The 27,974-nt window shown below is 51.2% G+C and overlaps 1 protein-coding gene across 1 annotated transcript in view; it reads right to left on the bottom strand.

The window, feature by feature from the left end:
- LOC134340208 (tubulin polyglutamylase ttll6-like) overlaps window positions 1-27,159 on the bottom strand; it is a 73,604-nt gene extending 46,445 nt beyond the window's left edge. Inside the window, exons 1-4 of the mRNA XM_063037184.1 lie at window positions 26,972-27,159; window positions 22,924-22,955; window positions 13,723-13,841; window positions 12,173-12,303 (exon numbers count right to left, since the gene is read on the bottom strand). Of these exons, the coding sequence (XP_062893254.1) occupies window positions 12,173-12,303; window positions 13,723-13,841; window positions 22,924-22,955; window positions 26,972-27,159 (470 nt within the window). The remainder of the gene's footprint in view (window positions 1-12,172; window positions 12,304-13,722; window positions 13,842-22,923; window positions 22,956-26,971) is intronic.
- Window positions 27,160-27,974: the final 815 nt, after the last annotated feature.

The following is a 27,974-nucleotide window of genomic DNA, read 5'->3' as shown; positions in this document are numbered from 1 at the left end:
TTTCCAGTGCCAACGTAGTGTGCCCACCATGTTCAGCAGAGCAACATAAACAACGAAACACGGCAAATTTGGAGTATTCTGTGCAGTTTCGGTCGCCTACAGACGTACAGGAAAGTCAAAAGAACACAGAGAAAACTTACAAGGATGCTGCCAGGTCTGGGAGAAAGATTGGAGGAGTTACAAGGAATGGTTCAATAGGTCAGGAATTTATTCCTTGGAATGCAGAAGATTGAGAGGAGATTTGATAGAGGTACGCAAAATTGTGAGGGGTAGAGATAGGGTAAATGCAAGCAGGCTTTTTCCACTGAGGTTAGGTGGGAGTACAACCAGAGGTCATAGGTTAAAGGTGAAAGCTGAAAAGTTTAAGGGGAACCTGAGGGGAAACTTCTTCACCCAGAGGGTGGTGAGAATGTGGAACCAGCTGCCAGCGCAAGTGGTGCCTGCGAGCTCGATTTCAACGTTTAAGAGAAGTTTGGATAGGTACATGGATGGTAGGAAGTATGAAGAGTTATTGTCCCATTGCAGCCGATGGGACTAGGCTGTTTAAATGGTTCAACATGGACTAGATGGGCCAAAGGGTCTGTTTCTGTGCTGTACCTTTCTATAACTATGTAATGCTCCTTTCCCACTCTGCCACTCACCCATCCACTCATACATTCAGACAGGCCTCCAGTCCTTAGCCCCAAAACCTTACTTTTCTATCCTGCACCCCAGATAAAACAACTCAAACTTATCCAACCTTTATAAACTTCCCTTGGCCTCCTGCACCCCAGATAAAACAACTCAAACTTATCCAACCTTTATAAACTTCCCTCTGCCTCCTGCACCCCAGATAAAATAACCCAATCTTGTCCAACATTTATAAACTTCCCTCTGCCTCCTGCACTCCCAAGAAAAAAATCCCAATCTTGTCCAACCTCAATGTTGACTAAAGAGATTTATACTCTCTCAGTCAGGCAGCATCCTGGCCAACCTTCTATGCATCCTCTCTCAAGTGAGTCTCAGACCAAAGGGCACAGCCTCAGAATGGAGAGACGTCCATTTTCAATGGATATGAGGAAGAATTTCTTTAGCTAGTCTCACAGGGATTCCCAATCTGTGGTCGGCGGATGCCTTGGTTAACGGTAGGGGTCAATGGCATAAAACAGGTTGGTAACTCCCGAGTCCAGAAACTCCTGAGTGGTGAATCAGTGGAGTTCATTGCCACAGACAGCTGTGGAGGCCAAGCCCCTCGAAATCCAACCAGATGTCCCCACGCCTGTGTAAGTCAGTCCCTGGACCACTTTCTCCTCTATAGGAGAAGCGTGGGAGAGTTCAAGACCTCAGAGTACAAGGACGTCCCCTTAGAACAGAGATGAGGAGGAATTTCTTTAGCCAGAAGGTGGTGAACATGTGGAATTTATTGCCACAGATGAGGCCAAACCATTGGCAGAGGCTGATAAGTTCTTGATTAGTCAGAGTGTCAAAGGTTATAGGGAGAAGGCTGAAGAGTGGTTTTGGGAGGGATAATAGATCAGCCATGATGGAATGGTGGAGCAGACTTGATGGGCCAAATGGTCTAATTCTTCCCCTATGTCTTATGGTCCTGCGGCCTCCATATCCTTCCTGCAATAGGGTGACCAGACTGCAACAACACTCCAAATGGAAGCTGACTAAAGCTTTATACAGCTGTGAAATGTCGTCTTTACTCGGGTACTGAGTGTACAACCAAGAAGGCAAAGACTTCTGTACACCCTCTTGACCACCCTACCTATCTGCATGGCCATTTGCAGGCAGTTATGAACTTGGACCCCCAGCTTTCCTTTCTACATCAAAGATCCATTCCCTCCATACGTTCTTCAGCTCTCCTTCACTCACTGCTTTTAGTCAGGAGACATGGCTGAATTATATTTGCTGCTGATTGTGGAGACTTATTGTAAATTAACTCTCTTTTGTTGCTGTCAATTTAACTGGTGGCCACAGTCCCACCGGGCCATCTCTTTGCCTAACAAGTCCCACCACACCATCTCTTTGCCTAACAAGTCCCACCGGGCCATCTCTTTGCCTAACAAGTCCCACCACGCCATCTCTTCGCCTAACAAGTCCCACCACACCATCTCTTTGCCTAACAAGTCCCACCACACCATCTCTTTGCCTACCAAGTCCCACCGGGCCATCTCTTTGCCTAACAAGTCCCACCACACCATCTCTTTGCCTAACAAGTCCCACCACACCATCTCTTTGCCTAACAAGTCCCACCACACCATCTCTTTGCCTAACAAGTTCCACCACCCCATCTCTTTGCCTAACAAGTCCCACCACGCCATCTCTTTGCCTAACAAGTCCCACCACACCATCTCTTTGCCTAACAAGTTCCACCACACCATCTCTTTGCCTAACAAGTCCCACCACGCCATCTCTTTGCCTAACAAGTCCCACCGGGCCATCTCTTTGCCTAACAAGTCCCACCACGCCATCTCTTTGCCTAACAAGTCCCACTACGCCATCTCTTTGCCTAACAAGTCCCACCACACCATCTCTTCGCCTAACAAGTCCCACCACACCAGCTCTTTGCCTAACAAGTCCCACCACACCATCTCTTTGCCTAACAAGTCCCACTACGCCATCTCTTTGCCTAACAAGTCCCACCACACCATCTCTTTGCCTAACAAGTCCCACCATGCCATCTCTTTGCCTAACAAGTCCCACCGGGCCATCTCTTTGCCTAACAAGTCCCACCACACCATCTCTTTGCCTAACAAGTCCCACCGGGCCATCTCTTTGCCTAACAAGTCCCACCACACCATCTCTTTGCCTAACAAGTCCCACCGGGCCATCTCTTTGCCTAACAAGTCCCACCACGCCATCTCTTTGCCTAACAAGTCCCACTACGCCATCTCTTTGCCTAACAAGTCCCACCACACCATCTCTTTGCCTAACAAGTCCCACCACACCATCTCTTTGCTTAACAAGTCCCACTACATCAACTCTGCCTAAAAAGTTCTACCAAGCCATCTCTGTCTCACAAGTCTCACTACACTATCTCTTTGCCTAAGAAGTCCCACCACACTATCTCTTTGCCTAACAAGTCCCACTACGCCATCTCTTTGCTTAACAAGTCCCACCACACCATCTGTTTGCCAAACAAGTTTCACCGCACCATCTCTTTGCGTAAAAAGTCCCACCTAGCCATCTCTTTTCCTAATTTGTTGACTATTGAATGAGCTCTTGCCTTTGACACCATAATTTTTTAAGCAGGTGAGGAATGCAGTCATTATAACAATCACGTGGGTACTTTTGCCTTCTGGCGATGATGGGAGATTGGTCAGCCATATCTTACACGCTCCATCCACATCACCGGAGAGCTGTATGATACTGATGTGAGACGGAAAGGGAGGCAGCAGTGGCAGGAAGACAGTAAAGGGGGGAGTGGGACAGAGGATTCAGAGGGGGAGAGTGGGAGGGGTGGTGAGGGGAGTGAAAGGGGGGATTGGGAGGTGTGAGTTGGAGGGCATGCATGGAGAATTGGGAGCGGGGGAGTGGAAGCGGGGGCTGGAGGGGAGCGTAAGAGCACAGTGGCAGGGGAGTGGGAGCAGCATTGGGAGAGGGAAATGGGGAGTGTATGAGGGGAGTGGGAGGAGAGTCGGAGGAGTATTGGGAGAGGACAGTGGGTGATGGAGGGGAGTGTATGAGGGGAGTGGGCAGAGTATTGGGAGTGGACAGTGGGGAGCAAGTGAGGGGAGTATTGGGAGTGGACAGTGAGGGGATGGAGGGGAGTGTATGAAGGGAGTGGGGGAAGTATTGGGAGAGGACACTGGGAGCATGGAGGGGAGTGTATGAGGGGAGGGGGGAGAGTATTGGGAGTGGACAGTGGGGAGCGTATGACGGGAGTATTGGGAATGGACAGTGAGAGGATGGAGGGGAGTGTATGAGGGGGAGGGGGGAGTATTGGGAGTGGACAGTGAGGGGATGGAGGGGAGTGTATGAGGGGAGTATTGGAAGTGGACAGTGAGGGGATGAGTGGAGTGTATGAGGGGAGTGGGGGAGTATTGGGAGTGCAGAGTGAGGGGATGGAGGGGAGTGGGGAGAGTATTGGGAGAAGACAGTGAGGGGATGGAGGGGAGTGTATGGGGTGAGTATTGGGAGTGGACAGTGAGGGGATGGAGGGGAGTGTATGGGGGGAGTGTTGGAAGTGGACAGTGGGGGATGGAAGGGAGTGTATGGGGGAGGGGAGAGTATTGGGAGTGGACAGTGAGGGAATGGAGGGAAGTGTATGAGGGGAGTGGGGGAAGTATTGGGAGTGGACACTGAGGGGATGAGGGGAGTGGATGAGGGGAGTATTGGGAGTGGACAGTGAGGGGATTAGGGGAGTGTATAAGGGTAGTGGGGGAAGTATTGGGAGTGGACAGTGGGGCATGGAGGGGAGTGTATGAGGGGAGTCGGGGGAGTATTGAGAGTGGACAACGAGGGGATAGAGGGGAGTGTATGAGGGGAGTATTGGGAGAGGACAGTGGGGGGATGGAGGAGAGTGTATGAGGGGAGTGGGGGAAGTTTGGGAGTGGACAGTGAGGGGATGGAGGGGAGTGTATGAGGGGAGTATTGGGAATGGACAGTGAGGGGATGAGGGGAGTGTATGAGGGGAGTGGGGGGAGTATTGGGAGTAGACAGTGGGAATGGAGGGGAGTGTATGAAGGGAGTGGGAGGACTATTGGGAGTCGACAGTGGGGGAATGGAGGGGAGTATATCAGGGAAGTGGGGGAAGTATTGGCAGTGGACAATGGGGGGTGGAAAGGAGTGTATGAGGGGAGTGAGGAGAGTATTGGGAGTGGACAGTGAAGGGATGGAGGGGAGTGTATGAGGGGAGTGGGGAGAGTATTGGGAGTGGACAGTGAGGGGATGGAGGGGAGTGTATGAGGGGGAGGGGGGAGTATTGGGAGTGGACGGTGAGGGGATTGAGGAGAGTGTATGAGGGAAGTTGGGGGAGTATTGGGAGAGAACAGTGGGGGATGGAGGGAAGTGTATGAGGGGAGTGGGGGAAGTATTGGGAGTGGACAGTGGGGGATGGAGGGGAGTGTATGAGGGGAGTCGGAGGAGTATTGGGAGTGGACAGTGAGGGGATGGAGGGGAGTGTATGAGGGGAGTGGGGGGAGTATTGGGAGTGGACAATGAGGGGATAGAGGGGAGTATATGCGGTCAGTTTTGGTAGAGGACAGTGGGCGGATGGAGGGGAGTGTATGAGGGGAGTGGGGTGAGTATTGGGAGTGGACATTGAGGGGATGGAGGGGCGTGTATGAGGGAAGTGGGGGGAGTATTGGGAGTGGACAGTGAGGGGATGGAGGGGAGTTTATGAGGGAAGTGGGGGGAGTATTGGGAGTGGCCTGTGGGGGATGGAGGGGAGTGTACGAGTGGAGTGGGGGGTGTATTGGGAGTGGACATAGAGGGGATGGAGGGGAGTGTATGAGTGGATTCGGGGGTGTATTCGGAGTGGACAGTGAGGGGATAGAGGGGAGTGTATGAGGGGAGTATTGGGAGAGGACAGTAGGGGGATGGAGGGGAGTGTATGAGGGGAGTGGGGGGAGTATTGGGAGTGGACATTGAGGGGATGGAGGGGAGTGTATGAGGGAATTGGGGGGAGTATTGGGAGAGGACAGTGGGGGGATAGAGGAGGTGTATGAGGGGAGTGCGGGGAGTATTGGGAGTGGACAGTGAGGGGATGGAGGGGAGTTTTTGAGTGGAGTGGGGGGAGTATTGGGAGTGGACAACGAGTGGATAGAGGGGAGTGTATGAGGGGATATTGGGAGAGGACAGTGGGGGGATGGAGGGGAGCGTATGAGGGGAGTGGGGTGAATATTGGGAGAGGACATTGAGGGGATGGAGGGGAGTGTATGAGGGGAGTGGGGGAAGTATTGGGAGTGGCCATTTGGGGATGGAGGGGAGTGTACGAGGGGAGTGGGGGAGTACTGGAAGAGGACAGTGGGAGATGGAGGGGAGTGTATGAGGGGAGTCGGGGGAGTATTGGGAGTGGACAGTGAGGGGATGGAGGGGTGTGTATGAGTGGAGTGGGGGGAGTATTCGGAGTGGGCAGTGATGGGATAGAGGGGAGTGTATGAGGGGAGTATTGGGAGAGGACAGTGGGGGGATGGAGGGGAGTGTGTGAGGGGAGCGGGGGGAGTATTGGGAGTGGACATTGAGGGGATGGAGGGGAGTGTATGAGCGAATTGGGGGGAGTATTGGGAGTGGACAGTGGGGGATGGAGGGGAGTGTATGAGGGGAGTGGTGGGAGTATTGGGAGTGGACAGTGAGGGGATGGAGGGGAGTGTATGAGGGGAGTGGGGGGAGTATTGGGAGTGGACAGTGAGGGGATGGAGGGGAGTGTATGAGGGGAGTATTTGGAGTGGACAGTGAGGGGATGAGGGGAGTGTATGAGAGTAGTGGGGGAAGTATTAGGAGTGGACAGTGAGGGGATTGAGGGGAGTGTATGAGGGGAGTCGGGGGAGTATTGGGAGTGGACAGTGAGGAGATGGAGGGGAGTGTATGAGTGGAGTGGGGGGAGTATTGGGAGTGGACAACGAAGGAATAGAGGGGAGTGAATGAGGGGAGTATTCGGAGAGGACAGTGGGGGGATGGAGGGGAGTGTATGAGTGGAGTGGGGGGAGTATTCGGAGTGGGCAGTGATGGGATAGAGGGGAGTGTATGAGGGGAGTATTGGGAGAGGACAGTGGGGGGATGGAGGGGAGTGTGTGAGGGGAGCGGGGGGAGTATTGGGAGTGGACATTGAGGGGATGGAGGGGAGTGTATGAGCGAATTGGGGGGAGTATTGGGAGTGGACAGTGGGGGATGGAGGGGAGTGTATGAGGGGAGTGGTGGGAGTATTGGGAGTGGACAGTGAGGGGATGGAGGGGAGTGTATGAGGGGAGTGGGGGGAGTATTGGGAGTGGACAGTGAGGGGATGGAGGGGAGTGTATGAGGGGAGTATTTGGAGTGGACAGTGAGGGGATGAGGGGAGTGTATGAGAGTAGTGGGGGAAGTATTGGGAGTGGACAGTGAGGGGATTGAGGGGAGTGTATGAGGGGAGTCGGGGGAGTATTGGGAGTGGACAGTGAGGGGATGGAGGGGAGTGTATGAGTGGAGTGGGGGGAGTATTGGGAGTGGACAACGAAGGAATAGAGGGGAGTGAATGAGGGGAGTATTCGGAGAGGACAGTGGGGGGATGGAGGGGAGTGTACAAGGGGAGTTGGGGAGTACTGGGAGAGGACAGTGGGGGATGGAGGGGAGTGTATGAGGGGAGTGGGAGACTATTGGGAGTGGACAGTGGGGGAATGGAGGGGAGTGTATGGGGGAGTGGGAAGAGTATTGGGAGTGAACAGTCGGGGGATGATGGGGAGTGTACGAGGGGGAGGGGGGGAGTATTGGGAGTGGACAGTGAGGGGATGGAGGGGAGTTTATGAGGGGAGTATTGGGAGTGGACAATCCGGGGATGGAGGCGAGTGTATGAGGGGAGTGGACAGTGGGGGATGGAGGGGAGTGTATGAGGGGGAGGGGGGGTGTATTGGGAGTGGACAGTGAGGGGCTGGAGGGGAGTGTATGAGGGGAGTGGGGGAAGTATTGGGAGTGGACAGTGGGGGGATGGAGGGGAGTTGGGGGTGTATTGGGAGTGGGCAGTGAGTGGATGAGGGAGTGTATGACGGGAGTGGGTAAGTATTGGGAGAGGACAGTGGGGGATGGAGGGGAATGTATGAGGGAAGTGGGGGGAGTATTGGGGGAGGACAGCGGGGGATGGAGGGGAACGTATGAGGGGAGTGCGGGGAGTATTGGGAGTGGACAGTGAGGGGATAGAGGGGAGTGTATGAGGGGAGTATTGGGAGTTGACAGTGGGGAGATGGAGGGGAGTCTATGAGGGTAGTGGGGGAAGTATTGGGAGAGGACAGTGGGGGATGGAGGGGAGTGTATGAGGGGTGTGAGAGGACTATTGGGACTGGACCGTGGGGAGTGTATGAGGGAGTTTATGAGGGGAGTGGGGGAGTATTGGGAGAGGACAGTGGGAGGATGGAGGGGAGTGTATGAGGGGAGTAGGGGAGTATTGGGAGTGGACAGTGGGAGGATGGAGGGGAGTGTATGAGGGGAGTGGGGGAGTATTGGGAGTGGACTGTGAGGGGATGGAGGGGAGTGTATGAGGGGAGTGGGGGGAGTATTGGGAGAGGACAGCGGGGGATGGAGGGGAATGTATGGGGGAGTGCGGGGAGTATTGGGAGTGGACAGTGAGGGGATAGAGGGGAGTGTATGAGGGGAGTATTGGGAGTTGACAGTGGGGGGATGGAGGGGAGTCTATGAGGGTAGTGGGGGAAGTATTGGGAGAGGACAGTGGGGGATGGAGGGGAGTGTATGAGGGGTGTGGGAGGACTATTGGGAGTGGACCGTGAGGGGATGGAGGGGAGTGTATGAGGGGAGTGGAGGAGTATTGGGAGTGGACTGTGAGGGGATGGAGGGGAGTGTATGAGGGGAGTCGGGGGAGTATTGGGTGTAGACAGTGAGGGGATGGAGGGGAGTGTATGAGTGGACTGGGGGGAGTATTAGGTGTGGACAATGAGCGGATAGAGGGGAGTGTATGAGGGGAGTATTGGGAGAGGACAGTGGGTGATGGAGGGGAGTGTATGAGGGGAGTATTGGGAGAGAGAAGTGCAGAGTGTATGAGGGGAGTATTGGGAGTGGACAGTGAGGGGATGAGGGGAGTGTATGAGGGTAGTGGGGGAAGTATTGGGAGTGGACAGTGAGGGGATGGAGGGGAGTGTATGAGGGGAGTCGGGGGAGTATTGGGAGTGGACATTGAGGGGATGGAGGGGAGTGTATGAGGGGAGTGGGGGAGTATTGGGAGTGGACCGTGGGGGGATGGAGGGGAGTTGGGGGAGTATTGGGAGTGGACAGTGAGTGGATGAGGGGAGTGTATGACGGGAGTGGCGTAAGTATTGGGAGAGGACAGTCGGGGATGGAGGGAAGTGTATGAGGGGGAGTGGGAGGACTATTGGGAGTGGACAGTGGGGGAATGGAGGGAAGTGTATGAGGGAAGTGGGGGGAGTATTGGGAGAGGACAGTGGGGGATGGAGGGGAATGTATGAGGGGAGTGCGGGGAGTATTGGGAGTGGACATTGAGGGGATGGAGGGGAGTGTATGAGGGGAGTATTGGGAGTGGACAGTGAGGGGATGAGGGGAGTTTATGAGGGGTGTTGGAGGATTATTGGGAGTGGACAGTGAGGGGATGGAGGGGAGTGTATGAGGGGAGTATTGGGAGTGGACAGTGAGGGGATGGAGGGGAGTGTATGAGCGAATTGGGGGGGAGTATTGGGAAAGGACAGTGGGGGACGGAGGGGAATGTATGAGGGGAGTGCGGGGAGTATTGGGAGTGGACAGTGAGGGGATTGAGGGGAGTGTATGAGGGGAGTGCGGGGAGTATTGGGAGTGGACAGTGAGGGGATTGAGGGGAGTGTATGAGGGGAGTATTGGGAGTTGACAGTGGGGGGATGAGGGGAGTGTATGAGGGTAGTGGGGGAAGTATTGGGAGTGGACAGTGTGGGATGGAGGGGAGTGTATGAGGGGTGTGGGAGGACTATTGGGAGTGGACCGTGGGGAGTGTATGAGGGAGTTTATGAGGGATAGTGGGGGAGTATTGGGAGAGGACATTGGGAGGATGGAGGGGAGTGTATGAGTTGAGTGGTGGAGTATTGGGAGTGGACTGTGAGGGGATGGAGGGGAGTGTATGAGGGGAGTCGGGGGAGTATTGGATGTGGACAGTGAGGGGATAGAGGGGAGTGTATGAGTGGAGTGGGTGGAGTATTGGGAGTGGACAATGAGCGGATGGAGGGGAGTGTATGAGGGGAGTATTGGGAGAGGACAGTGGGTGATGGAGGGGAGTGTATGAGGGAAGTATTGGGAGAGGGAAGTGCGGAGTGTATGAGGGGAGTGACGGGGAGTGGGAGGAGTATTGGGAGAGGGCTGTGGGGAGTTTATGAGGGGTGTTGGAGGATTATTGGGAGTGGACAATGAGGGGATGGAGGGGAGTGTATGAGGGGAGTATTGGGAGTGGACAGTGAGGGGATGGAGGGGAGTGTATGAGGGGAGTATTGGGAGTGGATGGAGGGGAGTGTGTGAGGGGAGTATTGGGAGAGGACAGTGGGGGGATGGAGGGGAGTGTATGAGGGGAGTGGGGGAGTATTGGAAGTGGACAGTGAGGGGTTGGAGGGGAGTATATGAGGGGAGTGAGTGTAGTTGGGAGTGTATTGTGAGGGGATGGAGGGGAGTGTATGAAGGGAATACTGGGAGAGGACAGCGAGGGGACGGAAGGGAGTGTATGAGGGGAGTATTGGGAGTGGACAATGAGGGGATGGAGGGGAGTGTGTGAGGGGAGTATTGGGAGAGGACAGTGGGGGGATGGAGGGGAGTGTATGAGGGGAGTGGGGGAGTATTGGAAGTGGACAGTGAGGGGTTGGAGGGGAGTATATGAGGGGAGTGAGTGTAGTTGGGAGTGTATTGTGAGGGGATGGAGGGGAGTGTATGAAGGGAATACTGGGAGAGGACAGCGAGGGGACGGAAGGGAGTGTATGTGGGGAGTATTGGGAGAGGACAGTGGGAGAGGGGAGTGAGGGCGAGGGGAAAGAGGAAGCAACAGAGGGAGTGGGAGGGGCAGAGGGTGGGGGCAGTGGGAGGAGAGACTGGGAGTGGTCATTTACTATCTCTTTCCATTAGGTGTTAACTTCATAGACCCTTGCAACTTGGGTGTATGTTCAACAAAGTTTGCTAAAATGAGATATGTTGAGATTATTTTTTAAAAAGTTATCTCATCTTCAGACCAATGTGCATTAATGGAAGAGTTTATAGAAAGTCGACGCCAGGCAAAGTCCTCCCCACCATTGAACACACTTAACTGCCACAAGAAATCAGCGCCCAACATCAAGGGGCCTCAACATCCACACCCGTGCTCTCTGCTCGCCACTACCATTGGACAAGGAGGTCCAAGGATCCTGGGGTCGCACAGCACTAGGTTCAGGAACCGTAATTACCCCTCAACCATCAGCACAGAAACCTTCGCTCACCTCCACCCACAACTCATTCTACAGCCCTATGGACTCGTTTTCAAGAACTCTGCAACTCGGTATTATTTATTTATCTGCAATCCGTCTTCTTTTGTGTATTGGTTGTTTGTCAGTTTTTGCTATTTTTAGTCTTTCACAGATTCTATTGTACTTGCAAGAAAACAAATTTCAATGTCATATCATATATGTACCTTGATAATAAATTTACTTTGAACTTTAACCTTTGATGTAATAGAGATAGGAAAGTGGTGCTCAGCGTCGTTGACACAGTTCAAAGTACATTTATTATCAAAGTAGGTATACAACATCCAATCCTGAGAATCGTCTCCTTACAGGCAGCCACAGAACAACAAAACCTAAAAGAACCCATTAAAAAAAAGAAGACTGCCAGACACCCAATGGGCAGAAACAAAATTAAACCGTTTCAACAATAAAAGTAAGCAAATAACTTTCAGAACTGAGGTTGACAGAAGTGAGTGCACTGACACGAAGCCAGTCGTCATTGCAGCCGGTCCAGGAGCCTGTTCGTTGCAGGCCACGGCCTCAGTTCAGCGCACTGCTCAGTAAACCTTGCCGAGCAGCGAGCTGAATACCAGCCCGTTCGTCACCTCCTGACCTTTTCAATCTGGCCCGGCACTTAAATCGTCCAAACCTCAGGTCGTTCCTCGCTCTCGGGACCCAGGCTCTGCCGGTTTGATGCACTCTCGGCTCTGTGCCTGAGACCACATATCACTGTATGTTTCGATGTACTGTACATGTGGCAAATAAGGCTAATCTTTAATCTTTTCATAACTTATACACACACACACACACACTTTAAACACACCTTATGGTTCAGAGAGGCCATACAGATTTTGGTTCACAATGTTGTCGCGTGCTTCCACAGTTTGCATGATTTGTGTTTTTTTCCCTTTCTCCGTGCATCGGTTTTGGCCTTTATTTTTAATTGGGTTCCTTTGGATTTCTTGCTTTGCGACTGCTGACAAGCAAGGAGATCTCAGGGCTGTATAATTTACACATTCTTTGATAATAAATGCACTTCGAAACTTCGAAATACGCACATGCATGAACAGAGCCCCACTCCATTTCGAAGTGGTCTTTAAACTTACTCAGATGGTAAACACCAGGTTTTAGGGAAGAAGTTGTAATCTTCTGGGTATTGCCTTAGCATTCGACTTAAGTTCCTGGCCAGCAAGTCCTTTCTACAGATTTCGTTCATCCCAGGAAAGTGATTAATTTTCTGTGTGAGGAAAAGAATTATTAATCCACGCAGACGGTAATGCCAGTATGACGTGGCATACGTTCAGTGACCATTTTACTAGGTGCTCCTGCTCCTTAATATAAAATATCTCATCAGCCAACCATGTGGCAGAAACTCAATGCATAAGAGCATGCAGACATGGTCAAGAAGTTCAGTCATCGTTCAGACCAAACACCAGAATAGAGGGGGAAGAATTTGTGATCTAAGTGACTTTGACTGTGGAATGATTAACGGTGACAGACAGGGTGGTTTGAGTATGTCAGAAACTGCTGACCTCCTGCGACTTTCATGCACGTACCAAGATACAGTGGAAAGCTTGTCTTGCCTACTGCTCACACAGATCAGTACACTGAGGTAGAACAGGGTAAAATAATCAAAGTACAGAATAAAGTGTAAAGGCTACCCAGAAAATGCAGCACAGGTAAATGACAAAATGCAAGATCATAATGAGGTATCGTACTGTGCAAAAGTCTTAGGAGCACATCTATATAGCTAGGGTGCACAGTACTGTAGTGATTTTATGTATCGCACTGGACTGCTGCCACAAAAAAAACACTAATTTCATGACGTGTGAGTGATGATAAACCTGATTCTGATACGGGTCTCTGTTGTGGACTGAGAGTAGAAAAGGGGGGGCGCAGGGAGAGGGGAGTCATGGTTGGGAAAAGGGAGAGGGAAGCACCAGAACGACATTCTGTAATGATCAATAAACCGATATTTGGAATCAAGTGACATTGCCTGGTGTCTCAGGATTGGGTGCGTGTCTGCCCACCCGACCCCTGGCTCTCCTTCTCTGCCACCTGTCCTACACTCCTCCCGCAGCGCTCCACCCTCGCCATTCTCAACATCCTTTCCTTCCGCCAGATTTACAAACCTGCTCTCCGCTCCACGATGACCAATACAGTACTATGTGCAAAAGTCTGAGGCAACCTGACTATATAATCATCATAACCATTATGTCGTATGACGTGAACAATCATGGACCGTGATAGTTCTCAGCAAATTTTATCTACAGAAGTGGTTTGCCATCGCCATCTTCTGGGCGGTAACTTTACAAGACGGGTGACCCCCCGGCCATTATCAATACTCTTCAGAGATTGTCTGCCTGGTGTCAGTGGTTGCATCACCAGGGCTCGTGATCTGCGTCGGCTGCTCGTACGACCATCCACCACCTGCTCCCATGGCCTCACCTGACCCTGATCAGTGGGGGGAGGGGGTTAAGCAGATGCTACACCCTTGCCCAAGGGTGATCTGCCGGCTAGCAGAGGGAAGGAGAACCTTATAACTAGAGCATCAACATAATGAAATTTAAAAGCTGTGTGGGGTTTCAGACTGGAGCAGATTCTGGGGGTGGGGCAGAATGGGAGCTTCTCATTGGCTCTTCCGTGGGCCAATTACCTGGTAGCATTTCAGTTGGAAGGCTTTGTCCACTGTCACGGAGGAGTCGGTCCAGAGCAGAGTCCATTCTTCACCAGCGCCGGCCTCTTTCAACCCGAAGAATGCGGCTGCACGGCGAACTGCGAAAGAAGCAATGGCGGCTCAATCTGTGACTGTAGACGGGAGACCAATAGATTGCCACCGTCGCGGGAGGAGGAAGGAAGGTGGGGGACTGGAGAATGGAGAAACACCGGAGAAACAAATGCAGGAATGGGGAGGGTCTTCAAAAACCCGAGAGGCTCTGCAGAAGCTGGAAACCCAGAACAACACATGCAAACTGTCGGAGGAACACAGCAGGTCAGGCAGTATTGAATACACAGTCGATGTTTCAAGCCCAGAACCCTTTTCAGTCCTCATGTAGGGTCCAGGTGGATCCGAGAGATTCTTACTCTCCAGACACTATTTCCTGCAAACTGCAAACTCACATTTCAAGGATATTTTACAACTCAAGTTCCCAGCATTTTTTAAATTTACACAATTTGCATTCTTTTGCACATTGGATGTTTGGCAATCTTTGTTTATGTGGAGTTTTTATTGTAAATTCTATTGTAGAAAACACGGCAGCGCCTCTACCTCCTTGAGAGCCTGTAGAGATTCGGTGTGACTTCTAAAACTTTGGCAAACTTCTATAGATGTGTGGTGGAGAGTATATTCACAGGCTGGTAGGGAGACACCAATGTCATTGAACAGAAAATCCTATAAAAAGTAGTGGATACAGCCCAGTCCATCACAGGTAAAGCCCTCCCTACCACTGAGCATATCTACATGAAACACTGTCACAGGAAAGCAGCATCCATCATCAGAGGCCCCCATCCTCATTGCTGCCAACAGGAAGGAGGTACGGGAGCCTCAGGTCCCAAACCACCAGGTTCAGGAACAGTTATTACCCCTCAACCATCAGGAAGAAGGTACAGGAACCTCAGGTCCCAAAGCACCAGGTTCAGAACAATTGTTAACCCTCAACTATCAGGAAGAAGGTACAGGAGCCTCAGGTCCCAAACCACCAGGTTCAGGAACAGTTATTACTCCTCAACCATCAGGAAGGAGGTACAGGAGCCTCAGGTCCAGCACCACCAGGTTCAGGAACAGTTATTACCCCTCAACCATCAGGAAGGAGGTACAGGAGCCTCAGGTCCCAAACCACCAGGTTCAGAACAATTGTTAACCCTCAACTATCAGGAAGGAGGTACAGGAGCCTCAGGTCCCAAACCACCAGGTTCAGAACAATTGTTAACCCTCAACTATCAGGAAGGAGGTACAGGAGCCTCAGGACCCACACCACCAGGTTCAGGAACAGTTATTACCCCCCAACCATCAGGAAGGAGGTACAGGAGCCTCAGGTCCAGCACCACCAGGTTCAGGAACAGTTATTACCCCTCAACCATCAGGAAGGAGGTACAGGAGCCTCAGGTCCAGCACCACCAGGTTCAGGAACAGTTATTACCCCTCAACTATCAGGAAGAAGGTACAGGAGCCTCAGGTCCAGCACCACCAGGTTCAGGAACAGTTATTACCCCTCAACTATCAGGAAGAAGGTACAGGAGCCTCAGGACCCACACCACCAGGTTCAGGAACAGTTATTACCCCTCAACCATCAGGAAGGAGGTACAGGAGCCTCAGGTCCCACACCACCAGGTTCAGGAACAGTTATTACCCCTCAACTATCAGGAAGAAGGTACAGGAGCCTCAGGACCCACACCACCAGGTTCAGGAACAGTTATTACCCCTCAATCATCAGGAAGGAGGTACAGGACCCTCAGGACCTACACCACCAGGTTCAGGAACAGTTATTACCCCCTCAACCATCAGGAAGAAGGTACAGGAGCCTCAGGACCCACACCACCAGGTTCAGGAACAGTTATTACCCCCTCAACCATCAGGAAGAAGGTACTGGAGCCTCAGGACCCACACCACCAGGTTCAGAAACAGTTACCACCCCTCAACCATCAGGAAGGAGGTACAGGAGCCTCAGGACCCACACCACCAGGTTCAGGAACAGTTATTACTTCTCAACCATCAGGAAGGAGGTACAGGCTCTTGAACCAGAGAGGTTAACTTCACTCAACTTCACTTGCTCCATCATTGAAATGTCCCCACAACTTGTGGACTCACTTTCAAGGACTCTTCATCTCATGTTCTCGATATTTACTGCTTATTAAGTTTTTATGATTTCTTTCTTTTCATATTTACACAGCTTGTTGCCTTTTGCATTCTGGCCGAGCCGCCAGGTTGTTGTGGTCTTTCAGTGATTCTGTTATGTTTATTATTCTATAGATTTATTGAAAATGAATCTCAGGGTTGTAGATGGAAACACATATGTACTTTGATAATAAATTTTACTTTGACTTCGTTGACACCGTGATAATAATAATTGATCACTACAGTCCCTATTGCTGTATTCACCTACCTAATGTTAACATTTTGAATATAGTCAGGCAGATTTACAGAATCACATGATTACAATGGTAGCACGTCCCAACTAGCAGAACCCTTTCTGTTACAGCGTTGACGCATGGCACCCTGAATATACGACTAAACAGAGGTTTAAGTGATGAACCTGATCTGTCCTGAACTGGGCCTTAAGAGGCAGGGATATATCTTTCAGAAAGTGCCAATACTGATCTGATGCCTTCCCCCTATGTAGTTTCAGCTGGGCAGAGTCAGAATGTCCCGCACACAATGGTCGGTTTCACAAATCACAAAGTATTAGTGAGTCCCAATGAAGGGTCTCGGCTTGAAACTTACTTTACCTTCTGCAATGAAGGTCCTCTGTCTCTGACGAAGTTCAGGGCTCCCTTCATCACGTCGGTGGCTTCTCTCAGTTTTCACTACTGTCAGCCATGCAAGCCCGGGCAGAGACTCACAAACACCGTCAGCACTCAGATGTAGAAGGAATCTTCACTCCTGTTTCCGTAACAATTCTGAGCTGAACCCCACAATCTGGAGGACTGCTGGACCACTCTTAGTCTGACCTCTACCCTTTGACCTGTTTGGCGTGGGTGATCCTACCAAGAGCCAAAGCACCAAGCCCCGACCCCTGCCAGTATAGCTCTCTGGGTCACTGAGGCATGCAAACCTTCAAACCACAACAAAGCAGTGGACCTCTTGGAGGTCAGCCCATAATGTTGGCTCTTTATCCAGCTCTCTAATCTCCTGAGTTGCTCCATTTTGCGTGTGTTACTCTGGATTTCCAGAAGTTGTCAGTTGGAAATTAAGCTGCTTCATCATTATCTGCCGTGTCATATGACATCATCATTATGTGCCGTGTCGTATGACGTCATCATGATGCGCCGTGTCCTGTGATGTGGGCGATCATGGTCTTTCCATGACCATGATTGTTCTTGACAAATTTTTCTACAGAAGTGGTTTGCCATTGCCGCCTTCTGGGCAGTGTCTTTACAAGATGGGTGACCCCCCTGCCCCCGCCCCCCAGCCATTGTCAATACTCTTCAGAGATTGTCTGCCTGGCATCAGTGGTTGCATAACCAGGCCTTGTGATCTGCACCGGTTGCTCATACAACCATCCACCACCTGCTCCCTTAGCTTCACATGACCCGGGTTGGGGGGGCTAAGCAGGTGCTACACCTTGTCCAAGGGTGACCTGCAGGCTGGCGGAGGGAAGGAGCACCTCACACCTCCTTTGGTAGGGACGTATTATCTCCACCCCGCCAGCCAAGGAGTGCTCTGGATGTGTTTTTAACACAATCCTGTTGATCATACACTCTATACACGGTGCTGGATTCCAAGTGAACTGTGGGGCAGCCCGGTAGCATAGCGGTCCACACAATGCTTTACGGTACCGGCGACCCAGGTTCAATTCCCACCACTGCTGAATAGACTCCTGAAGCTCCTCTATCCCTGAGGTTGAATTATTGTTTTCAGAGCAAATTAACCCTCCACATAATTAAAAACCAGAAACACACCAGATATGTAGAGATTAAACATAAGAGATTCTACAGATACTGTAAATTCAGAGCAACACATACAAAATATTCCATCTGGGCTCCCCCTTTACAAGTTCTCTTCTATCCACCAATCTATCACCTTCCCTGAACACCCCAATCCTCCCCTCTCCTCAGACACTACCAACCCCCTCCCCGACTCCGATTCCAGCTCTCATCCGTGCTGGGTCTTCACAATTCCATCCAACCTCCCCATCTCTGAGGCAGACCGTTCTGTCCTCGGTAAGGGCCTCACTTTTGTCCCCCGCACCCACACCTCAGTGAGTTCCGCGCCCACCATGATGCCGAGTTCTTCCTCCACCATCTCCGTCTCCGAGCCTATTTCTTAGGCAAGGACGCTCCACTCCACACCAACGACCCCTTCTCCTATCTTCAACCCTCCTCTCCTTGGACACGCTGCTCTGGTCTTCTGCCTGCCCTGGATCTTTTCATTGCCAACTGCCGATGGGACATCAACCATCTCGACTTCAACGTTCCAACCTCACTCCTTCTCGACACTCCGCTCTCCACTGCCTCTGCACTAATCCTAGCCTCACCATCAAACCCGCAGATTAGGGAGGTGCTGGAGGAGTCTGGCGAACTGACCTCTACCTTGCTGAGCCCCAGTGCCAACTCTCAGACACCTCCTCTTACTTACCCCTCAAACAGGACCCCACTAAGGAACACCAGGCCATTGTCTCCCACACCATCACCAACCAGATTGACTCTGGGGATCTCCCATCCTCTGCCACCAACCTCATAGTTCCCTCAACCTGCACCTCCCATTTCTACCTCTTACCCAAGATCCACATACCTACTTGTCCAGGTAGACCCATTCTTTCCTGCCCCACTGAACTCATATCGGCATACCTCTACTCTGTTTTATCCTCCTGGCTTCAGACCTTTCCTACCTACATCCGAGCTCCTCACACGCTCTTGATCCTTTCAATGACTTCAAGTTCCCTGGCCCCGATCATCTCATTTTCACTATGGATGTCCAGTCCCTACACACTTCCAACCCCCATCAGCCTCAAAGCCCTCCGCTTCTTTCTGGACACCAGACCCAAACTGTTCCCCTCCACCACCACTCTCCTCCCTCTGACGGAACTGTTCCTCACCCTCAACAAATTCTCCTTTGACTCCTCCCACTTCCTTCAAACTAAAAGGTGTAGCCACGAGCACTGGCGTGGGTCCCAGCTATGCCTCCTTTTCATTGGGTACGTGGAGTTTATGTTCCAAGCCTACACTGGTATCACTCCCCAACTCTTCCTACGCTACATCAATGACTGCATTAGTGCTGCTTCCTGCACCCATGATGAACTCGTCCACTTCATCAACTTTGTCTACAACTTCCACCCTGCCCTCAGATTTACCTGGTCCATTTCTGACACCTCCCTCCCCTTTATCTCTCTGTCTCTATCTCTGGAGAAAGTTTATCTACTGATATCTTTTATAAACCTACTGACTTTCACAGCTACCTGAACTATACCTCTTCCCAGCCTGTCACTTGTAAGAATGTCATCCCCCTCAATCAGCTTCTCTATCCCTGCCGTATCGGCTCTCAGAATGAGGCTTTTCGTTCCAGAACGAAGGAGATGTCCTCCTTCTTCAAAGAAAGGAGTGTCCCTTCCTCCAACATCAATGCTGCCCTCACCTCTCTTCCATTTCACGAATGTCCACTCTCACCCCATCCTCATGCCACTCCTCCAGGGAGAGACTTCCTCTTGTTCTCACCTACCACCCCACCAGCCTCCGCATGCAGCACATAATTCGCCATAACTTCCACCATCTCCAACGGGATCCCTCCACCAAGCACATCTTTCCCTCCCCCCCACTTTCCACATTCCGCAGAGATTGCTCCCTGTACGACTCCCTTGTCCATTTGTCCCTCCCCACTGATTTCCCTCCTGGCACTTACCCTTGCAAGTGGAACAAGTGCCACACTTGCCCCCACACTCTCCCTCACTACCATTCAGGGCCCAAACAGTCCTTCCAGGTGAGGTGACACTTCACCTGTGAATCTGTTGGGGTCGACCACCTGGTGCTCCAGGTGTGGCCTCACCTGGAGGTGAGACCCAATGTGGATTGGGAGACCGCTTTGCCGAGCATCTACGCTGCGTCTGTCTGAAAAAGTGGGATCTCCCGGTGGCCACCAATTTCAATTCTACTTCCCGATCCCATTCAGACATGTCAGCCACAGCCTCCTCTACTCTCACAATGTGGCCACACTCAGGTTGGAGGAGCAACACCTTATATTCCATCTGGGTAGCCTCCAACCTGATGGAATTAACGTTGATCTCTCAAACTTCTGCTCATTCCCCGCCCCACCCCCCCACCACCACCCTTCCCCTTCACCATTCCCCATTCCCCTTTCCCATTTTGCTCCCTCACCTTATCTCCTTACCTGTCCATCCCATCCCTCAGGTGCTCCCTTTCTTCCATGGCCTTCGGTCCTCTCCTATCAGATTTCCTCTTCTCCGGCCCTTTATCTCTTTCACCAATCGACTTCCCAGCCCTTTACTTCACCCGCACCCCCTCTATCACCTGCCACCTTCTACTTCTTCCCCTCCTCCCCCCACCTTCTTACTCTGACTTCTCATCTTGTTTCCAGTCCTGATGAAGGCCCTCGGCCCGAAACGTCTTCCGTTTTAGTTGTTCCTCTCCGCGCCTCGTGGCGCATTGGGCGGTAACCTTGCTGTTTCTTTCACATCTGTCTGTTTTTTTACCAGGCCGAGTCGCCAGCTAGACGCTCAACCCAGCACGGATGGAAGGCGTGCAAGGAGCCGGCCGGACTCGAACCGCCACTTGGCTCGAAGTCCGGTGCGGATGCCACCACACCACCGGCCGGCATAGATGCTGCCTGACGTGCTGAGTTCCTCTAGCATTTAGTGAATGCCACAGAGATTACTATGGCCGGACTCTGTACTCCTCACGCTGAAATGGCTCCCTTCCCGGGCACTGTGGCAACTTTTTCAGATGTTTACAGTAAAATCTGTCCTTTATTTATAGAATAACCTCTGTCACTCAATGCAATAGCTTCCCCAGTCTCTCTCCCTGCAGCTGAAGCCCCTCGCTGCTGGGTACATTCGGACAAATCTCCTGTGCACCAACTCTGGGGTCTTGGCATTCATCTCCAAGTGAAGACTCAGGAGAGGAGGGCAGAACGTTGGCTAATGAGGAGGATGCAACCTTCCAACCCATCTTCTGGGGCAAAGTCTGTGAAATTCTTGCCCCAGTTTCCTTCTCCAGTCAGGGAAGATCTGTCCCAGCTTGTCCTCCTTCCTCTCACCTCCCCCTCCTTCTTATCCTGGCCTCTTCTCCCTTCCTTTCCAGTCCTGACGAAGGGTCTCGACCGGAAGTGGCAGCTCTTTATTTCCCTCCATAGATGTTCCTACCGTTCCCCCGGATGAATCACCCAATTGAGCATAGGGACAGATTTATTTGTTCAGCCTTGGAACGGTGTTTACCCAACTAAACAGTTGTGAGCCACGAAATACACACTGAGCTGCCCATTCACATGAACACAAAATCTCCCGTTATAACGGGTGCTGCGCTCCCCCATTATCTTCAACACAAGAGATCCTGCTGATGCTGAAAATCCAGAGCAGCTCACACAAAATCATGAAGGAGCTCAGCAGGTCAGGCAGCATCTGTGGAAAGGATTGAACAGTCGACGTTTTGGGCCGAGGCCCCTTCATCAGGTCTGGAAAGGAAAGGGGGAATAAGAAGGTGGGGAGGGGAAAGAGTACAAGCTGGAAGGTGATAGGTGAAGCCAGGTGTGTGTGTGTGTGTGTGTGTGTGTGTGTGTTGGGGGGGGAGGATGGAAGATGAAATAAAGAGCTGGGAGGTGATAGGTGGGAAAGGTAAAGGACTGAAGAAGAAGAAGGAATCTGATAGGAGAGGAGAGAGGGCCATGGGAGAAAGGGAAGGAAGAGGGAAACCAGGGGAAGGTGATAGGCAGGTGAGGTGGAGAAAAGATGCCAGAGTGAAGAATTGAAGAAGAGGGAAGGGGGATGGGGAAGATGTCTGGAAGTTGGAGAAAACTAACTTCAGAGGCAGAGGGGAGATCTGATAGAGATGTATAAGATTATGAGAGGCATGGAGAGTGTAGACTGACAGTATCTTTTCCCCAGGGTTGAAACATCTAATGCCAAAGGGCATGCACTTAAAATAAGAGGGGGTAGCTTCAAAGGGGATGTGAGGGGCAATTTTTTTTCACTCAGAAGGTGGCGGGTCCCTGGAATGCACTGCCTGTGGTGGTGGTAGAGGCAGAAACGTTCGGGACTTTTTTTGGGGATGTTTGGATAGGCCTGTGAACGTGAGGAAAATAGAGGGATATGGACATTGGGTAGGCAGAGGAGACTGGCTTAATTGACCATTTCATTGGAACAGCACAACGCTGTGGGCCAAAAGGGCTTTAACAGTCCAAGCAAAGCCTAAGAATTAGGCCTAAAAGCAACACTTACTCCCCAAATTCAGCCTAATAACTAGGCCTAAAAATATGGATTGGCCCCATAAAGTTAGAGCACTGAGAACAGGATTACTCCCTGTTAATTTAATCCAGACTGGGGACCCTTGTGCACCCTGATACGAAAGCGATCGCCGAAAACTACACAAAGTAGGGATGGCCTGTCTCTCCTTTGAACTCACGTACTGTTCTATAGTCTAAGTTCCAGGTCGATGCTGGAGGCTTCCCAGATGGGATACAAGGTGCTTGCTTGTCCTCCATCTGGAAGGTGGCCTCGCCGAGGCTGTAGATTATCAACACCAGGCAATTATCTCTGCAAGTTTTGTGACGGCTAAGTATACCCTTGGGTGGAGACATGTCTCCTTCCCTTCGCTAGCCTGCAGGTCACCCTTGGGCAAGGTGTAACACCTGTTTAGCAGCACCCCCGCCCCCAAGCCTTGAATCAGGGTCAGGTGAAGCCATGGGAACAAGCGTGAGCAGCCGGCATATATCACAAGCTATGCGGCCACTGACAATCTCTGAAGAGTATTGATAACGGCTGAGGGTCACCCATCTTGTAAAGACGCTGCCCAGAAGAAGGCAATGCCAAACCACTTCTGTAGAGAAACTTGCCAAGGACAGTCATGGCCACGGAAAGACCGTGATCGCCCATGTCATCCAGGCAGGGAACGTAACGAATGAACGAACGTACGTATACAACCAGAAACAGGCTTCAGGCTACACGCGGAGTCGAAGGGAACTGAACATACTCACCACTGGGTTGCTTGCAGTTGGAAAGATTAATCCTTATTCATCTGAAATAAAAAAGATACAGAGACAGACACAGCCACAAGAACACTGCCTCAAAGCATAAAGGCAACAGTGGTTATTTAAACCTCGTATCTTTCTTCATAAAATACCCCACGTCTTTCCCATCTGCAATGGCCGAAGGCCTCCACACTATCAGACATCTTGTTGTGGAGTTAGCACGTATAGCAAATAACTTCAGCAACTGACTTCAGCCGCCAATCTGCCTGTGGACTGTACAGTAAACTCAAAGTACAGCTCCGAACAATGGGTTCCTAAGAAGCATAAAGCACAGCTAATTGGAAAACAAGAACTGCTGATGTAAATTTATTATCTGTAAGTCAGTAGCGTGGGTGTGAAGAGGGAGGGGTGAAGGTTGCGTGTATTTGGGTGTCTGTGGTGTGAGTGCGAAGAGGGAGGTGTGAAAGTTGTGTGTAGTTCAAAAGAAGCATTATAAGGGCATTGGAACTAAATAAATTCTTCTGTTACCTTTCATCTTTAACATAGGTGCTGTAATGTGAAATCAGAGTCTCTCTCTCTCTGCCTCTCCCTCTCCCCTCTCTCCCCCTCTCTCCGTTTCCCTCTCCTCTCTTTCTCCCTCTCTCTCCCTCACTCCCTCTCTCCCTCATTCTCTCTCTTTCTCTCTCTCTCTCTCTCTCTCTCCCCCCCCCCACACTCCCTCTCCCTGTCTCTTCTCCCCCCCCCCCATTCATATGGCAGCATTCTGACACAGACAGGTAACTATCCTCCCATCACGGTAGAGTAGTGGTCAGCACAGCGCATTACAGTACCGGCGACGGCGGGTTCAATTCCCGCGGCTGCCGTAAGGCGATGTACCTTCCTCTCCCCGTGGACATGCCGGTTCCCTCCCACACTCCCAATGACCTACCGCTGGGTAGGTGGGTGGTTCTGTGATGGGGCCAGGGTTAAATTCGGAGGGTTGCAGGGCGGTGCAGCTCGATGGGGGCCGGAATGGCCCATTCCCCACTGTATCTCAATGAATAGAGAAATAGGGGTGAAAAAGGGCAATTTCTTGCTGCAAGGGGCAATCGTCTCTTAGGCCGGGGAGAGGGGGAGAGGGGGAGAGGGAGCGAGGGAGAGAGGGAAGGACTTTTGAAATAACATCATCCAACACTCCTGTTCTACCTATCACCACATCACTGCACTTTAACAATTAAAACCACTCTTTATAATGCAGTTTCCATTGTAAATACACACTGTACCTACACTTATGCATATTTTTCACATATCTGTACTTTAAATTATAACTTTATTGTTTATAAAGTTAGTGTCTCGAAAACAAGGAGCTGGTTGTGGACTACAGGAGGAATGGAGACAGGCTAGCCCCTATTAACATCGATGGATCTGGGATTGAGATGGTAAACAGTCTTAAATTCCTCAGCATAAACATCACCGAGGATCTCACGTGGTCTGTACATACTGGCTGTGTGGTGAAAAAGGCACAACAGCACCTCTTTCACGTCAGATGGTTCAAGAAGTTTGGTATGGGCTCCCAAATCCTAAGGACTTTCTATAGGGGCACAACTGAGAACATCCTGACTGGCTCCATCACTGTGCTTCCCTCAATTGCAGGACACTGCAGAGAGTGATGCGGACAGCCCAGTGCATCTGTACATGTGAACTTCCCACTATTGAGGACATTTACAGAGACAGGTGTATAAAAAGGGCCTGAAGGATCATTGGGGACCCAAGTCACCCCAGCCACAAACTGTTCCAGCTGCTACCATCGGGAGATGGTACTGCAGCATAAAAGCCAGGACGAACAGGCTCCGGGTCAGCTTCTTCCACCAGGCCATCAGACTGATTAATTCATGCTGACACAAATGTATTGAATTGAATTAAATTGACTTTAGAAACATAGAAAATAGGTGCAGGAGTAGGCCATTCGGCCTTTCAAGCCTGCACCGCCATTCAGTATGATCATGGCTGATCATCCAACTCAGAACCTTGTACCAGCCTTCCCTCCATACCCCCTGATCCCTTTAGCCACAAGGGCCATATCTAACTCCCTCTTAAATATAGCCAATGAACTGGCCTCAACTGTTTCCTGTGGCAGAGAATTTCACAGATTCACCACTCTCTGTGTGAAGAAGTTTTTCCTTATCTCGGTCCTAAAAGGCTTCCCCTTTATCCTCAAACTGTGACCCCTCGTTCTGGACTTCCCCAACAATGGGAACAATCTTGCTGCATCTAGCCTGTCCAATTCCTTTAGGATTTTATATGTTTCAATAAGATCCCCCCTCAATCTTCTAAATTCCAACGAGTATAAGCCTAGTCAATCTAGTCTTTCATCATATGAAAGTCCTGCCATCCCAGGAATCAATTTATTTCTTACATCCTTCACATACATGAAGAGTAAAAATATTTACATTACGTCTCCATCTGAATGTGCAACGTGCAATCATAGTAATTTATAATAATTCATAATAAATAGAACAGTCAATGTAATATAGAGTACACTCAAATCAGCATGAGTTCATCAGTCTGATGGCCTGGTGGAAGAAACTGTCCCGGAGCCTGTTGGTTCTGGCTTTTATGCTGCGGTACTGCTGCCCGGATGGTCGCAGCTGGAATAGATTGTGGTTGGGATGGCTTGGGTCCCCAGTGATCCCCAATATTTCCATGTGTAAGGGGTTTTTTTTCAAGTTATTTGCTAAGGTAAATAAAAATGGCTTCTTTGTTATGTTATAATATAAAGTGGCTTCTCTGTGATGTTAACTGCTGGTTCTCTCTCTAGCAGTTTGTTTGGGTTATAATTATTGATACGGGAATTGTATTCATTTGCTAACCAATTGGGATAGATGTCATTCTTTATTGTGTGTCTGTAAACTATTGCTTTTGCGGTCTTTGGGGCAAAAGGCACGATGGGGACAGAGAGAGGAGACACAATGCTGTAAGCGGGGCGACGGATTGGACCAGGTGCAGGAGTCTGAGGCCCCGGGTCTTCAGTGAGCAGAGGAGACACAGACAAACTCAAGTAGTGCGTTTGGTCGATCACTGAAAGTGGTCCCATTCGAGGAGCGGAGGAGTTTGGAGGACACCAAATGGTTAATTGAGCTCCAACGGTTGTGCACGAAGTGGTTGAAATTTGATAAGTTTGGCGCCTTTTACGTTTCTTTTATATTGTATCTCTATTAATTACATAGCTCCAGTAATATCTATAAAGTGTAATCATTTAATTGCATATGGTGTATTGTCTGTTATTTGGCGGGGTGGGGTACATCACACAGCATCCACACAAATTTGATTACCCAGTTTGGCGGGGCGGAAGGCTGCTCCCCCTGCACGAAAGTGAGGTGAGTGAGCCTGAGGCTTACCAAGGGACTACATAGGTTATATTGTTGTAAATAGTATTTATTATAAGTCACTATAATTTGCACATGGCACATTTAGATGGAGACATAATATAAAGAATTTTACACCTCATGTATGTGAAAGATGTAAGAAATAAAGTCAATTCAATTCTTTATAACTGTTGAATGTTCTTCATATGTTGAGTCCGGCCAAACACACCACAGCAAGTCTCCAGTAGAGGTAAACGTAATATTTAATCCCCAGTCCTTTATTTTCCCTCTCAACCCCATTCTCCTGCTTTCTCCCCACAACCTCTGAAGTTCTAACTCATCAAGATGGCATCAACCCCGCTTTGGACAGACCCAATGTCCTGGCCTCCTCCGCCATCCTGTGCCAACGCATTCCACAGACTCGGCGCCCTCTGGCCGAGGAAGGCCCTCCTCAGGCAGCACTGCAGTACATAAGCGAGCCCTTCGGCCCGTCTAGTCCATGGTGTACGTGCTTTCCTTTATCTCTGCTCCCAAGGGTCGACCTGAGGCTAAATTTAACAACTCGACTTGGATGAGGAGCAGACCGACCCACAAACACCTCCACCACCCCGACCCACAAACACCTCCACCACCCCACCCCACCCGGCCAGAACACTACCGCCGACGGACCCACCCAATACCGGATTGCCTGCCATTTATTTGGTCGTTACCTCTTCCGCCTCATCACCTCGGCCCGTGCTTGACGGGCATCGCGGAGAATGACTGTGCCGGTTTGGGAAGCGTCTCCCGGCGTCTCGCAGCCATCTTCCCCGTGGCCGGCAGTCGCAGCCCCCGAGCTCCGTTTTGTGAGGCCCTCCATTGAGGAGCCTCGGGACAGCCCCTTCAGGGAGCGTTTCATCCCGCCGAAAGATCAGCGAGAGAGAGAAAGAGAAATCTCGCCGTGAGACCCGAGTTCTCCCTCCCTCTGGAGAAAAGACTGAGGGAGAGAGGGAGAGCCCTGACAGGATTCTTGACGAGCCACCCCCTGTCACACCGACAGTCGAGACGCCACAACTGCGAACAGGCGTCCGGCAGTTTGACAGTTGAGTCCCACTGGAATGTGGGGTTTGAACGGACATTTTCACCTCGCGACCCCGGCCTCAGGGTTCCAATCCCGGTGCGTTCGCAGACGCCGTTCCCGGCAGAGCAAGGCCGGCGGAATCCCGCGCAGAGGCCGCGGCTCCGGCTGATTCTCGGCCGCGAGGCCGAAGCCGGAGGCGGCGGTGCCCCCTTGAAGAGGCAAAGCAGCTGATCCGGCTGCGGGTTGCGGTCCGAATCGGGGCAGAGGCGAGTCACCGACACCAGGCATGGTTGGCCGGCCAGTTAGACGTTTAGAGATGGAAATAGGGAGGAGCTGAGGGCAATACAGAGGGACCTGAAAGCCAGGATCAGGGAGGCTAAAGACAGGTACAGGAGGAAGCTTGAGTGGAAACTCCAGCAGAACAACATGAGAGAGGTCTGGAGGGGGATGAGGACCATCGCTGGGTTCCGGCAAACTAGCAACAGAGGCGCTGAAGGCAGTGTGGACAGGGCCAATAAACTTAACCTGTTCTTCAACAGATTTGACATTGTGGCCCCTGCCCATCCCACACATGAGCCATCTGCTGTCGGCCCCCAACCAACACATATTCCACTCTCCCCTCCTACCCCTCCTCACAGTCTGCCCTCATGACT

The sequence above is a fragment of the Mobula hypostoma genome, chromosome X1, assembly GCF_963921235.1.
Source record: "Mobula hypostoma chromosome X1, sMobHyp1.1, whole genome shotgun sequence".
Lineage (NCBI taxonomy): Eukaryota > Metazoa > Chordata > Chondrichthyes > Myliobatiformes > Myliobatidae > Mobula > Mobula hypostoma.
The sequence above is the reverse complement of the archived record's forward strand: the minus strand, read 5'-3'. Positions and strand labels throughout refer to the sequence as shown.